The 15,055-nt window shown below is 46.0% G+C and overlaps 1 protein-coding gene across 1 annotated transcript in view; it reads left to right on the forward strand.

Annotated features, from left to right (window-relative positions):
* Positions 1-15,055, forward strand: part of Adcy10 (adenylate cyclase 10) — a 64,646-nt gene that overhangs the window by 10,824 nt on the left and 38,767 nt on the right. Inside the window, exons 5-9 of the mRNA XM_032915418.1 lie at positions 2,680-2,871; positions 4,078-4,196; positions 4,524-4,600; positions 8,345-8,534; positions 11,698-11,753. Of these exons, the coding sequence (XP_032771309.1) occupies positions 2,680-2,871; positions 4,078-4,196; positions 4,524-4,600; positions 8,345-8,534; positions 11,698-11,753 (634 nt within the window). The remainder of the gene's footprint in view (positions 1-2,679; positions 2,872-4,077; positions 4,197-4,523; positions 4,601-8,344; positions 8,535-11,697; positions 11,754-15,055) is intronic.

Consider the following 15,055-nt stretch of genomic DNA (forward strand, 5'->3'; position numbering starts at 1 on the left):
TAGTTCCACCAATTGGGAATTATTCAAACATATGAACCTATGTCAGTCATTCTCATTTAAAAAAAACAACTATTGCATTAATGTAGTTCAATGCACATGGCTTCTTGGTTGCTAGCCATATTGTTTAGAGGTGTGTGTGTGTGTGTGTGTGTGTGTGTGTGTGTGTGTGTGTGTGTGTGTGTGTGTGTGTGATATATTCAGGTAAGGGTCTGTGGCTGCCCTGAGCATTGTTAGTAGTTTATATAGAACCCAAACTAAGTAGAATCCTGGATTGCTAAGCTATTCCCTATGCTTGCCTGTCTTGCATTGTCTTATATAACCAAATCAGAACTGTTGAAAACATAACAATGTAAATTGCTTGTGCTTATCATCCTGGAATTGGAAAGCCAAGGCAAGAGGATCACAGTGAGTTCCAGGCAAACCTGGGCTATAGACTGAGACCATCTCAAAACAAACAAAAACCCCAACAACAAAATAAAAACCTTGGGTCATAGTGGTGCACACCTATAATCCTAGCACTTGGAAGTGGAGGCAGGAGAATCAGAAGTCATCTTAGAATATTAGCAATCTCAGCCAGCCTGAGCTACAAATCTTCAAACCAATAACCAACCAATGAAACAAATAAACAGCAGCAGCAGCAACAACAACAACAAAACCTAGCATTTATTCTGGGCCTGGTGATAAACACCTATAGTCCTGAAAGGATAGCCTGAGAATTTACAGAGGGCCTTCCTCAAGAAAAGAAAGAATGAATGAATGAAAGGAAGGAAGGAAGGAAGGAAGGAAGGAAGTAAAGAAGGAAGGAAGGAAGGAAGGAAGGAAGGAAGGAAGGAAAGAAGGAGGGAAGGAAGGAAGGAAGGAAGGAAGGAAGGAAGGAAGAGTGTGTTGAATGGTAGAACATTTGCTTAGTGTGCTCAAGGATCTATGCTCAATCCCCAGTCTAATGAACACAAATCTACAGTTACTCTTTTTAGTTTTGTTTTTGAGGCAGGCTGTCACTAAGTTTTCCAGGGTGTCTTTGAACTCAGTCTTCAGTCTCGGAAGGCATTAGACTTGTGATCCTTTTGAGTTGCTGGATTATGATGCTGTTTTTAATAGTCATTTAAAAGGGCAGTAACCCTCAAGTACAAGCATACGAGACTGCCCCTAAATGTAGCTCACTAGTGTCTACTACTAGTGCCCGTAATTGTCCAAGAGAAAGTCGATCCTACAACCTTCCCTACCTCAATAGATAGACCCCAGTAGCTACTGCCCAGATTGTTGCCTACAAGAAGCGGGTATAAGATAAACTCATGAGTTGGCGAGGAATTGTGGGTAGAAATACTGAATACTGTTAAAGAAGTATGTCTGGGGTGGGGAACTGAAAAAGCTGGAAGGCAAATCTTGGAAGATTTCATCAAGGCATGTCCTAGCATGTAAAGGGCATGCATCCCCAGAGATGCTGTGGTCCTGTTTTCTCAACCAAACTGAGAACATGTTGTCTAATGGGATAATTTTTGTTAAAGATTATTTGTAAATGTATTTGGAAAACATCATTACAATCGTTAGACATAAATCACACCATCTTTTATGAAAAGTACATTTAAACCAACCTGATCCTGGGGCTAGGCTAAACAGTTAGAAAGTGTGGCGACTTAATCCCTGTGGCAATTCCTGCTTCTTCTGTAAGACACATTTCACATTGTCAGTGGAGAATCTGATACTTTTGTATTATTTGGACAAAAAGGAGCATGACTATCCCCCACTGATTTGCAAAGCACTCCATTTAATGAAATTTGAGATGGATGACTGGCAGGGATAATTCGGGAATTCTTTCTTCTCCATATGCTTCTCACAGGATGGGGGTGTAGAAAAGAGGGAATCTAAATCCAACAATAAAACAAAATACACTACCCCAAAAGATGCATGCATTACAGGGAATGTTGGGATCCAGAGTTGGGTTTTAACTTGCTACTTTCTGTTTGCATAACTTTGGGGAAACCGTGTTACTTCTCCATGTGTCTGCTATTAAATTTGTAAAACAAGAGCACTGATGCTAGGTTTTGAACTTCCGTCTGAAAATAGTGGGGCAGAATCTAAAAATATCCCAGAAGGCTGCAGGCTATGAAAGTACAAGGTGAGACTATATAAAAGATTGTTTTTTTACCCTACTTTAAAAATAAGAAATCGAAGATAGTAGTAGTTCTTTTTTTTTTTTTTTTTTTTTTTTTTTTTTTTCTTTTTTCGGAGCTGGGGACCAACCCAGGGCCTTGTGCTTCCTAGGTAAGCGCTCTACCACTGAGCTAAATCCCCAGCCCGATAGTAGTAGTTCTTAATGTGAGTCCATGTCGGCACGAGGGATTTGGTTGTTAGGTAATGTAGCAGTTGCTAGCCAAATTAGTGAAGATGTAGTGGGGTGTGTGTGTGTGTGTGTGTGTGTGTGTGTGTGTGTGTGTGTGTGTGCGTTTGCTTGGTTGGTTGGTTGGTTTCAATGGAAGAGATTTGAATAATGGGTTCTAACCATCTTCTCATTTTCCCGTGGGCTGGCCCTGTCCTGTGGCTTGTACCTCACGCTGTGATAGCTTCAGTTGCTGCTGAAGGCTTTCTTCCTAGTACGGACTTTGGGTATGGGGCTGGAGTGGTGCTGAAAGGCTTTCCTGCCTGGGCTGCCCACTGCAGAAAGCTGCCTTCTGATTGCAGATTGATGACAAGCAGCTTCGGGGCTATTTATCTGAGCTTCGTCCTGTGACGATCGTGTTTGTGAACTTGATGTTTAAAGAGCAAGACAAAGCAGAAGTCATAGGATCAGCCATCCAAGCTGCCTGTGTGCACATCACTTCCGTCTTGAAGGTCTTCCGAGGCCAGATCAATAAGGTCTTCATGTTTGATAAGGTAAGTACGAACTACAGAACGGGAAACCTCCAGTAGTGCAAGGTTAGCACGCGAGTCCAAGGATGTCGGTGAGGTGAGGGAACAGACAATGTGATAGAATGTAGAGTCTTTGTAACAGCGTATACATAGCCAACATGACAGGCGGGCCTCTCAACATTTTACCTACATTCACTAATTAGAGCCTTGGGGTTACTCTTTATCTCGCCATGCAACTCTGTCTGTTTTGGAACTCCCTCTATAGGCCAGACTGGCCTTGAATCAGGGCTCTGCCTCCCAAGTGCTGGGGTTAAAGGTGTGTGACACGATGCCTGGCTATGAGTCCACTTTTTAAAAATCGTATCTTATTTTATATGTGCATAAGTGTATGGGCAAATGTGTGCCAAGGCGTGCATGTAGAGGTCAGAGGACAATTTTCAGTAGTTGCTTCTTTTCTTCCACCATTTAAGTCTGCCTTTATTTTCTGAGTTATCTTTTTTAAATTAATTAATTTTTATCATATATATATATATATGTATATATATGAGTGCATATACATGTATGTGTCTGTGCATCAGGTGCATTCTTGGTTCCCAAAAAGATTAGAAGAACCATCGTAGCCCTTGGAACTAGAGTTGTAGATGAGTAAGAACTTCTGTCTCTCTGCTGTGTCTCTGCCTGTCTGTCTGTCTGTCTGTCTGTCTTTCTCTCTCCCCCTCCCTCCCTCCCTCTCTGACTCATGCACACACACTACGACTGTTTAAAAGGAGAGTCTTGCTGTCCTGGAACTTTTTATGTAGGCCAGGCTTTTCTGGAACTCACAGAGACCCACCGGCCTCTGCTTCATCATCCTACTGGATCTAAAGGTGAGCATCCCTTAGCCATCTTGACAGGTTCTGTTCCCAACCTGGTGTCATAACTTCCACTCTGTTGTGCCTCTTAGACTTAAATGTCTCACCTCAGAGCCCAAGGCCTGGTCTACAGAGAGGAGCAGACACAAGCACACACACAAGCACTGTGTAGGAGCTATCTCTGCAGGGAAGAGAAGAGAAGCACTTAGCAAAGACAGAGCTGCCGTACGGAAGCTACCCAGTTTACCAATCATCAGGCAGATGCAGCAGGACACCAGCATGAAACTTGATTCTGAAAGGAACACTTGCTGTGGCATCCCTTGGTTAGGCCTTCTGGCTGGTGCAGACTGAAAGTGCGTTTGCTGACTCTCACTTACAGGGCTGCTCCTTCCTCTGTGTCTTCGGTTTCCCTGGGGAAAAGGCCCCTGACGAGATCACTCACGCTTTGGAAAGTGCCGTGGATATATTCGACTTCTGCTCTCAGGTCCACAAAATCCGGTGAGTGTCAACCCTGATCTTATCCAGTAGTTCCCGGGCTGTCTTAAAGGAACGGAGAGGATGGGGGTACAGGAAGCTGGGATGGGGAGAGAGAGTGAATACCTTGGTTTGTGCTCACGCAGTCTTTCCTTTATATCGCTCAGGTGTATGTAACTGTCCTGGACTGAGCGCGAAAGAGCTGTTCATTTGAAACAGCTGCCCCTCCCCTGCCTATCTTACTTCCCCAGCCTTCCACATTTTCTATGCGCCTCGTCTTTTTGTTGTTGTTGTTGTTGTTGTTGTTTTTGTAAATACTCATTGTTAATCTCTTTCCACGCATGGCGTCAGTACTGTCTCCATCGGCGTCGCCAGTGGGATTGTCTTCTGTGGGATCGTTGGACACACTGTGAGACACGAGTACACAGGTGTGTAGAGCTGACCTAGTTTCACGGGACTTCCAACAAACGGAGCTTTGTGGGAGGGGTTTTTAAAGAGAGGTGAGGTATGGAGACAGGGGCTCAGTCCTTGGAGAGTTTATACTCTTTCCTGGTGGAGCAAAGCCACACTGCTTTGGTCATTGACAGTGTCATGCCTCAGTGTGTGTGTGACAGTGTCATGCCTGCAGAGTGTGTGTGTGTGTGTGTGTGTGTGTGTGTGTGACAGTGTCAGTGTCATGACTGCAGTGTGTGTGACAGTGCCATGCCTGCAGTGTGTGTGTGTGACAGTGTCATGCCTGCAGTGTGTGTGACAGTGTCATGCCTGCAGTGTGTGTGACAGTGTCATGCCTCAGTGTGTGTGACAGTGTCATGCCTGCAGTGTGTGTGACAGTGTCATGACTGCAGTGTGTGTGACAGTGTCATGCCTGCAGTGTGTGTGTGACAGTGCCATGCCTGCACTGTGTGTGTGTGACAGTGTCATGCCTGCAGTGTGTGTGTGTGACAGTGCCATGCCTACAGTGTGTGTGTGTGAGAGTGCCATGCCTGCAGTGTGTGTGTGTGTGTGTGTGACAGTGTCATGCCTGCAGTGTGTGTGTGACAGTGTCATGCCTGCAGTGTGTGTGTGACAGTGTCATGCCTGCAGAGTGTGTGTGTGTGTGTGACAGTGTCATGCCTCTGGCTCAGTGTGTGTGTGTGTGTGTGACAGTGCCATGCCTGCAGTGTGTGTGACAGTGTCATGCCTGCAGAGTGTGTGTGTGTGTGTGTGACACTGTCATGCCTGCAGTGTGTGTGTGACAGTGCCATCCTGCAGTGTGTGTGACAGTGCCATGCCTGCAGTGTGTGTGTGTGTGACAGTGCCGCGCCTGCAGTGTGTGTGTGTGACAGTGCCATGCCTGCAGTGTGTGTGTGTGTGTGACAGTGCCATGCCTGCAGTGTGTGTGTGTGTGACAGTGCCATGCCTGCAGTGTGTGTGTGTGTGTGACAGTGCCATGCCTGCAGTGTGTGTGTGTGTGTGTGTGACAGTTCCATGCCTGCAGTGTGTGTGTGTGTGTGACAGTGTCATGCCTGCAGTGTGTGTGACAGTGTCATGCCTGCAGTGTGTGTGTGTGTGTGTGTGACAGTGCCATGCCTGCAGTGTGTGTGTGTGTCAGTGCCATGCCTACAGTGTGTGTGTGTGACAGTGTCATGCCTCTGCCTCAGTGTGTGTGTGTGACAGTGCCATGCCTACAGTGTGTGTGTGTGACAGTGTCATGCCTCTGCCGCAGTGTGTGTGTGTGACAGTGCCATGCCTACAGTGTGTGTGTGTGACAGTGCCATGCCTGCAGTGTGTGTGTGTGACAGTGCCATGCCTGCAGTGTGTGTGACAGTGTCATGCCTGCAGTGTGTGTGTGTGTGTGTGTGACAGTGCCATGCCTACAGTGTGTGTGTGACAGTGTCATGCCTGCAGTGTGTGTGTGTGACAGTGTCATGCCTGTGTGTGTGTGACAGTGTCATGCCTGCAGAGTGTGTGTGTGTGTGTGACAGTGTCATGCCTGCAGAGTGTGTGTGTGTGTGTGTGACACTGTCATGCCTGCAGTGTGTGTGTGACAGTGCCATGCCTGCAGTGTGTGTGTGACAGTGCCATGCCTGCAGTGTGTGTGACAGTGTCATGCCTGCAGAGTGTGTGTGTGTGTGTGTGACACTGTCATGCCTGCAGTGTGTGTGTGACAGTGCCATGCCTGCAGTGTGTGTGTGACAGTGCCATGCCTGCAGTGTGTGTGACAGTGCCATGCCTGCAGTGTGTGTGTGTGTGACAGTGCCATGCCTGCAGTGTGTGTGTGTGTGACAGTGCCATGCCTGCAGTGTGTGTGTGTGTGTGTGACAGTGCCATGCCTGCAGTGTGTGTGTGTGTGTGACAGTGCCATGCCTGCAGTGTGTGTGTGTGACAGTGTCATGCCTGCAGTGTGTGTGACAGTGTCATGCCTGCAGTGTGTGTGTGTGTGTGTGTGTGTGTGCCAGTGCCCATGCCTGCAGTGTGTGTGTGTGACAGTGCCATGCCTCAGTGTGTGTGTGTGTGACAGTGCCATGCCCACAGTGTGTGTGTGTGTTGTGTCATGCCTCTGCCTCAGTGTGTGTGTGTGACAGTGCCATGCCTACAGTGTGTGTGTGTGACAGTGCCATGCCTGCAGGGTGTGTGACAGTGTCATGCCTGCAGTGTGTGTGACAGTGCCATGCCTGCAGTGTGTGTGACAGTGTCATGCCTGCAGTGTGTGTGTGTGTGTGTGTGTATGATAGTGCCATGCCTGCAGTGTGTGTGTGTGACAGTGCCATGCCTGCAGTGTGTGTGAGTGACAGTTTCATGCCTGCAGTGTGTTTCTGGTGCCATGGATGAGTATAGGAAATATGAAGTTATTTTCCCAGCACCCACATGGTGGATCGCAACCATATGTAACTCCACTCTCAGTTGATCTGAGTGACCTCTTCTGACCTCTGATGGTGTCATACATACATGCAAACAAAGCACTCATACATAGAAATAATAAAATACATAAAGTGAATTTTTTACTTACTTTCATTGTTGTCTTAGAGACAGGGTTTCTCTGTGTAGCTAGCCCTGGCTGTCCTGGAACTCTCTCTGTAGGCCAGGGTGGCTTCAAACTCAAGAGATCTGCCAGCCACTGCCTCTCAAAAATATTTTTTTCAAGTATGAACTCATTGGATATTTTCAGAATCCTTGGCCTGTTGGCCCCAGAATCCCCAAGAACCAGGTCTGATTACTCACTGAGATGATTTAATTGTAAAAGAGGTGAGAGGTGGTGAAGCAAGACAAGGCTTTATTCAAGGTAACCACAGCAAAAAGAACAGGGGAACTGACACCTTACCCCTCCTCAGGGTGTTGATGGGAGATACAGGAATATACAGAGGGGGAGCAAAAGGAAGGGGGAAAGAAACACACGAGGGCAGGCAGAACCGACCAAATCATGCCGCGTACATTGGTCTCTTGGGAAATGGTTACTTCTAGATCCCTATAATGGAATGATCTCCTGCAGAGCTCAGCGTTCCTGACATTTGAGAAAAAATCGAGGGGGAGAAATGACTCAAAGAGAAAGTTATGTTATGACAGGAACTGATGTGTTTGATTTTTTTTGTCCCCATTACAAAATCCCCTGGAAATAGCCTGAAGGAGACATTATGGTTTGCTCGTTAAATGTCCCCCGAGGCTCATGGGCTTGGACACTTGGTCTCCTGCGGTTTTGGGAGGCTGTGGGACCTTTGGAACTATGACCTACCTAGCAGAAATGGACCATTAGGATGCCCAGCAATAGAGTGATACCATGTCTCAAAACAAAAGAAAAGCTTAGCTAGATATATGATAGTATCTTTAATCCCAGCACTCCAGAGGCAGGTGGATCTCTGTGAGTGGGAGACCAGCCTGGTCTAGAGTGAGTTCCAGGACAGTCTGGGTTGTTACACAGAGAAACCCTGTCTCAAAAAAACAAAACATCCCTTCCCCCCAAATAAAAGAAAAATAAACACGCACTAAGACAGAAACTTTGCTACTGGCAGAGTTAACCATTGACGATTGTTTGAAATAGGCCCTGTCACGTGTCATTCATGACAGGCAGAAGAAATAAGGGAAAAGGTCATTTGGGGGAGTCTCCCCAAGCTACACGGAGTTTAACAGCTTTCGTGTGTTGTTTTATTTTGCTTCTGTTTGTTTTTTCTCTTCTCGGACTTTCTCGCCTTTTGCAGTCATTGGCCAAAAGGTCAATATTGCTGCCAGGATGATGATGTATTACCCAGGCATCGTGACCTGCGACTCTGTCACATACGATGGCAGCAACCTGCCAGCCTACTTTTTTAAAGAGCTTCCAAAGAAAGTCATGAAAGGAGTTGCGGATCCCGGACCAGTGTATCAGTGTCTGGGCCTCAATGAGAAAGTGTGAGTGTGGGTATTAACTGTTATATATTTATTTTATTTTATTTTATTTTATTTTATTTTATTTTATTTTATTTAGTAAAGGGGTGGTTTTGATAGCAAACAATTGGTTCTCTATTTGAGATACAAAACCATTTCATGAAGCTGAAATCTATATCTTCCCAGACCTGGCTCTCCCTGGGTCCTCCTGGGTCCAGACTTTAAACATCCCCCATCTTTCTCCATTCTACTGATATTATAGCGAGATGAAAGTTCATTCTTCACATAGGCTTGAGAGGCTAAGGGTACTTCATCAGCAGCTGCAGAAACAGATCAGTGAGTCCCCTGATTTCAGTACAGACAGACAGACAGATCTGGTCACCATCTTAGTACTGACTGATTATGTTAACTGTAGGCCCAACATCAAGAAAATTAAAAGAGGATAAGATATTGTTCTAGGGTCTTTGCTGAAGCCCAGCTTAGATGTTTAGATATCTCTTTGGGCTTAAAATTGTTCAGCCAGGTGGCAGTGGCACACGCCTTTAATCCCAGCACCCAGGAGGCAGGGGCAGGCAGATTTCTAAGTCAGCCTGGTCTACAGAGAGAGTTCCAGGCCAGCCAGAGCTACACAGAGAAACTCTGTTTTGAAAAACAGAGAGAGGGAGAGAGAGGGGTGGGGGAGAAGAAGAGGAGAGAGAGGAGGAAGAGGAGAAGGAGGAGAAGAAAAGAAAGGAGGAAAGACCAGTAGCTTCTAATCAGTTCTTGCTAACATTCAAATTCAGATTTTTTTCCCAGTTCATCCCTTTGTGCACACCCTCACTGGGCTTGTATGATGGCTGCTATCTCACTACTCTGCCCAATTCATCTTTAAAATATAGCTCAGGAGTCTTCTTCTCTGTAAGGGTGAGGGTGAGGGTGGCATTCCCATCCCCCACTAGACTGGGATCCCTTTCCACCGTTGGGTAACTACAGCACAGACTCCCAGTAGACTGTCTTCTCTCAAACTCTTCAGTGACTGGTTCTAGAGATGGATCCCAGGGCCTCGTTCATGCTCAGCGTATGCTGTACCTCCAGAGTATACACCAGTTTATGGCACAGTGACCGACTGGCTACACTTCCCTAGCACCGCCCTGTGAGCACAGGGAGACTGAGAACCGATTATCTTGTTTTCATTCTTTTATCCCCAGTGTCGGGCACACAGTAGGTCTCCAACAATGATGAGTCAATGAGTGGTGCATGAATGAACCACCCGGACACAGACAACTGTTACTCCAGGAGCAAACTAGACCCTAGGTCTTGAAAGAGTCAGTCGCCAAAGGCTACAGTTGATTCAGACATTTCTTTCTCTTCTCTTCGTGTTCCTGGGGCTCCGCACCCTGCTTAGCACACAACAGCTCATCGTTAAGTAGTGACTGACTAAGCGAAAGGGTAGCAATAATGTTTTGGTGAGCACTTGTTAAATGCGCATTCTATCTCAATATATACTATTTATTCTTGTGATCGACTGCAGGAGGTAGAAACATTTTACTGTCTCCATTTTGTAAACTGAAATGCTATTAAGTGACTCACCCAGGGTCTCTCTAGTAAAGCCAGGGAGCCAAGATTCAAACTGCCACCGTAACACAGGTAACCTCACAGGCAAACCTCAGAGGCACAAGACAACAGACATCAGCAAACATTTTTTTTTTTTTTTTTGGTAGTACCAGATCAAACCACTCACCTTGTTTATGCTCAGCCTTTAGTTACACCCCAACACAATTAACAGGTTTTGTCTTGGGTTTTTTGTTTGTTTGTTTGTTTGTTTGTTTGTTTGGGAGTTTTTTCCCCAGGAAATTACGGGACACTATTGATAGTGATCAGCTCGACTGATCTCACACCACTTATTCATGTGCCTGGGCTTCAGCAGGTCATTGGCTGATCCAAGATGGCACTGACTGAGACAGCAGGGTCAACTGGGCTTCCAGAGATCAGTTTGGTTCTGCATGCCTCGTCTTCCACCAGGCATCTTGACACAGTAATATGTGAAGAACGAGCAAGGCCCAGCTGGATCACGCACAACATTTCTCAAGCCTCTCTCTCCTGTTGGCTGACTTCTGGTCAGCCAGAGCATTCATTAAAGTCACAGCAGGAAGTCAGTGCCAAGCTAGATGACAAGGGGTGCAGGTCCAGGGAGGGTAATGAAATGGGTCACTCCATACAGTCACCTCACAGGCTCCAAAGCCTGAAGTCTTCTTGCATTTTCTGGGCCACCCCTCCAGACGGAGAAAAAAGCATAGAGACACAAATGCAGCTCTGAACAGGGCTTGGTTTCTGCCTTGAAGCTTTTACATTAGATTAGCTGTATGTAGCACAGGAGATCTGATAGGTGCCACCAGAGAGTATGACAAAGTCTCGAGGCAGAACACAAAGTATTGAGGCAGAACACAGAAGAGAATGATCCAAGTGAAATTCACTCTGAAAGGCACACGCACCCCTGGCTTGTATTTAGACACTGCCACCCCTAGCTAGCTACGGGTTGTTGGGCACGTTTCTGCAATCAGTTCACTCGTTTGTAAAATGGACATTAGGTGATACTTTTTTCTCCCTGGTTTCTGTTTGTTTGATTGTTTGTTTGTTTAAGTTGGTTGGTTGAGTTTTGTGGGTGGTTTTTGGTAGCACTGGGGGACTGAACCTAAGGCATCAAGTATGTTAGGTAAATGTCCTCCCACTCGGTTACAGCTCTAACGCAGGGGTCATTCTGCTTAATAACGTTTTTTGTCAGAATAAAGGTACAGGTTTTTTAAAAAAAAGACAAGCAGTGAATCACTTAGAACTATACAAGACACATAACAAGCGCTTTGAAGATATTCAGCAGTTCGTATAATCTTTCCAGCAGACTCTGCAGCACATCTGAGATTGTTGGGGTCTACCCCCCCAACACACACACACCCCACCTCCAAAGGGTTCTTGTCTCCCAATGCAAGCACAATAGTCATTTGCTAAATAGTATGCCAGCCACTACAGTAATAGCTAGCACAGAAGTTGCTTGGACTCTGTTACAAGGAGACCAGATCTTTTCCCCTCTTGGTGTCTGCAACCAGGGAATAGAGGCTCGTTAGAGATTTTTTTTTAAGGCTTAAGAAGCCACTTTTGCTCTCAGTGTTTCTGCTTTGAATCTAACGTCTTTTCTCTCTCTCTCTCTCTTCAGCATGTTTGGTATGGCCTATCTCATCTGCAACAGATATGAGGGCTACCCTTTGCTGGGTAGGTAGTGAGCCTCGATTTGAACCTTTCTCTGTTTTTGGTTTTGGCTTTCTTTTTCAAAGGGGTGGGGAGCAACCAGAGACTAATTCAGGGCCTTGTGCCTATTGCACAAGCTCTCGCTTCCTAGAACTTTATCGGACTCTAGCAAGACACAGAGAAAAGGGCAGCAATGGAAAGCATGCATCCCAATGAATTCTGACAAAATGAAGGTCAAAGGTCAGAGAAATAGCACAGCGGCTAAAATGTCTGCCATGGAAGCTTGAGGACCTGAGTTCAAATCTCCAGGGCCCACATACAAAGCTGGCTTGGCTGCATCCTTCTGTAACTCTAGCACTGGTGGGATGGAAACAGATGGATTCCCGCTAGCTGGGGAGTCTAGCCAGCGGCTAGAGATCCTGTCTCAGAGATAAGGTCAGAGACACCTACTGTTAACCTCTGGTCTCCATACCCTTGAGCACATGTACACCTACTTCTATACACGTATACACCACATGTGCACATATATATGCATGCACAAGAGAGAGGAAAAAGCCCTGCATTAGAAATCCTCACGCATACCTTCCTGCTTCCTCCTTTTCCCCAGTCTCAGGGCTTCTAACAGTCTTCGTTATTTATGCTTACTTTAAAACCCACATAAAGCTGGACATGGTGGCATGCAGATTTAGTTCCAGCACTCAAGAGGCAGAGGCAGGTAGATGTCTGTGAGTTTGTGGTCAGCCTGGTCTACATAAGAATTCTAGGGACTACATAGTGAGACCTGGTCTTAAAAAGCAAGCAAGCAAGCAAGCAAACTTAAACAAACAAACAGCTTAAACCCAGCACGATGATTTTCCAGCTATCCAGGAGGCAGAGGTAGGAGGATCTCTGGAACCCAGGAGTTTAGGCCACCCTGGGTAACTTACTTATCACTTAGACACACACGGAAAGAGCATCATTTATGCTCAGGGAGCTGTGCCGTACAAATACTGTAATAGTGTCTGTGCAGAAGGAGGGAGTAGAGGGACAGAACGTTCAAGAGATGCAGAGACATGAGGACATGGCCAGGGTCGTGGCTTATGCTGTGGGAAAGGGGAAGAAGAAAACACCAAAGCTGAACCGGGGTAGAAGAGGGAGACACTGTGTTTGCGCTCCCCATGCAAAGGAAACACTGCTAGCGCCTGGCTCCTCCTTTACTCTGACTCCCTGTGATCCTGCCCTGCCTTCTGCATCTGGCCCCTCTGCCTCCTTTTTGTTTGTTTGTTTTTTGTTTTTTTTTTTATCACCTGAGTCTTCCCTAGGAACACTGGCAGGCATTTACGGTCTAACCGCCTCCTGCACTGAGGACACCTCTCCGCTCTCCCTGCTTCTCCCTGTCCCCAAACAGCATCCTTCCCTCCACTAGGACGGAATCTTGGACTCTCTTCCCTACCCCTTTGGAAAGAAAACAACAATAACAACAAAAAATAAGATACCAACTACTGAGGAAGAGGCTTTAGACAGCAGGGAAGGGATTGAAGGGGGAGAGCTTAGGATAGTCCAGGAAAAGTTCACAAAACCCTGAGAAGAAAGCATGGTTCAAGGGTGGTGTCTCCTGCCACCCCTGCCCCTACCCTGGTCACTGTCCAGGGGGCTTCAGCACAACAGGATAAGATAGTTGTAGGGTCAGCTGGCAGGGAGAAAAGAAGAGTAGGAGAAATGGAGTGATTTCCCTTCTAGAATGTGCTTCGCCCTCCTTTCTGTCTGGAGGCTCCTTGATTGATGGAGAAGAGTGAGCAGCTGAATTTCGTTTCCCCGTACCTACTTCTTCCCTGTCGTATGGGGGCCCAGAAGCACAAAAATGAACACACAGGACAACACCTCTGTACACCTTCTTTCGTTCACTCGTGTGTTCTGACGTGGATCCGTGCTGTGGTCTGTCTACAAATCACTCTTGACTGTTACTCTTCTGTGTGCCGGTTTACCAACGCAGCAGTCATTTTTCCTGGTATCTAAGATTTGGGTTATCTCCAGGTCCCTACAGTGTTGCCGTATGCATTCTTACACAAGTCTTTGTAATAGACATTTTATAAGAAGAGGAATAGCCTGGGGCAAATCCTGTAAGCCCCGCCCTAAGGAGGCCAAGCAAGAAGAATGCCACAGTGCAGGACACCATCCCAAACCACCACAACCAACAATAGCAAAGAAGATAAAAGAGCGTGCATATGCATTTTGTCTAGTATGTATGGAAAGGTACATATATGCACATCTATGTATACACAAGTGATATTGTCAGAACAGAGGGTATAATTTTGATAGATGATGCCATCGTCCTTCATCTTTGCCAACAGCCACCTTGGTTAGTCTTTATGACTTAGACACATGTGGAGTACGTAGCGGCCCCTTATTGTAGTTTCCCTTTATCATTGCTCAGATGTGGCTGAGGTCCTTTTGGGCTATTTAACCCATCTTTTACATAAAATGATTACACACATTTCTCTACTTTGTCATTTGGGCTAGGATTATTTTTTTTCTCCCTCGAGACAGAGTCTGACTTGTACTTTTGTTGTGGTCACTGCTGTTAGGATAAAATCTGTACAATTCAAGTCCAAGGTGGCTTTAAATTAGCTATCTGCCTGAGGACAACCTTGAACTCGTGACCCTCTTGTCTCTACCGCTGGAGTACTGCTATTCCAAGCCTGTGCCACCACGGTAGGTTTCTCTTTCTCTTTAAACAAGGAACCCTTCACAAATTGCTATGCCACCTATGTACAGGGTCCCTGCTAATTATCTCTTCAGTGTCCATTTTCAGCTGTTTGCTTAAGGCATTTATTTAATGAACAGAAATTTTAACTGCGATGTAATTCAATTTATCCTTCTTTTTTTGTTTTAAACCGTGTTTCTCTGTGTGCTATTTAAGAAATCTTTCTTCATCCATATGTTTGGAGAAGTATTTCCTAGCTTTTCTTCCAGAAATTCTGTTTTACCTTTTGTATTTACGTGTATAAGGGCTTAGGGGTGTGGTTCAGAGGAGAGTGTGTGTTTAACGTGCACAATGCTTAGCGTGCAAGGTTCAATCCTCTGTCACCCACAAAACCATGTTCATCTACAATCTATGTGGAAGTGATGCAGTTGGGATTTGGTGGCTGGGACCTTCTCAAAGCTAATTTACATTGGAGCTGGAAGCAATGGAAAGAAGGCAACAGTGTTTTTTGGGGAAGAGGAGGCTATAGATTTTGAAGACGGGATATTTGGAGTAGCCCTTGCTGTTCTCTTTTATTAGATTTAACATCCCTGGAAGACGTATTGAAAGTTAAATCCTAGCCACAACGGTGTCAGGGGGTCTA

Source organism: Rattus rattus, chromosome 10 (assembly GCF_011064425.1).
Source record: "Rattus rattus isolate New Zealand chromosome 10, Rrattus_CSIRO_v1, whole genome shotgun sequence".
In the NCBI taxonomy this organism is placed as follows: domain Eukaryota; kingdom Metazoa; phylum Chordata; class Mammalia; order Rodentia; family Muridae; genus Rattus; species Rattus rattus.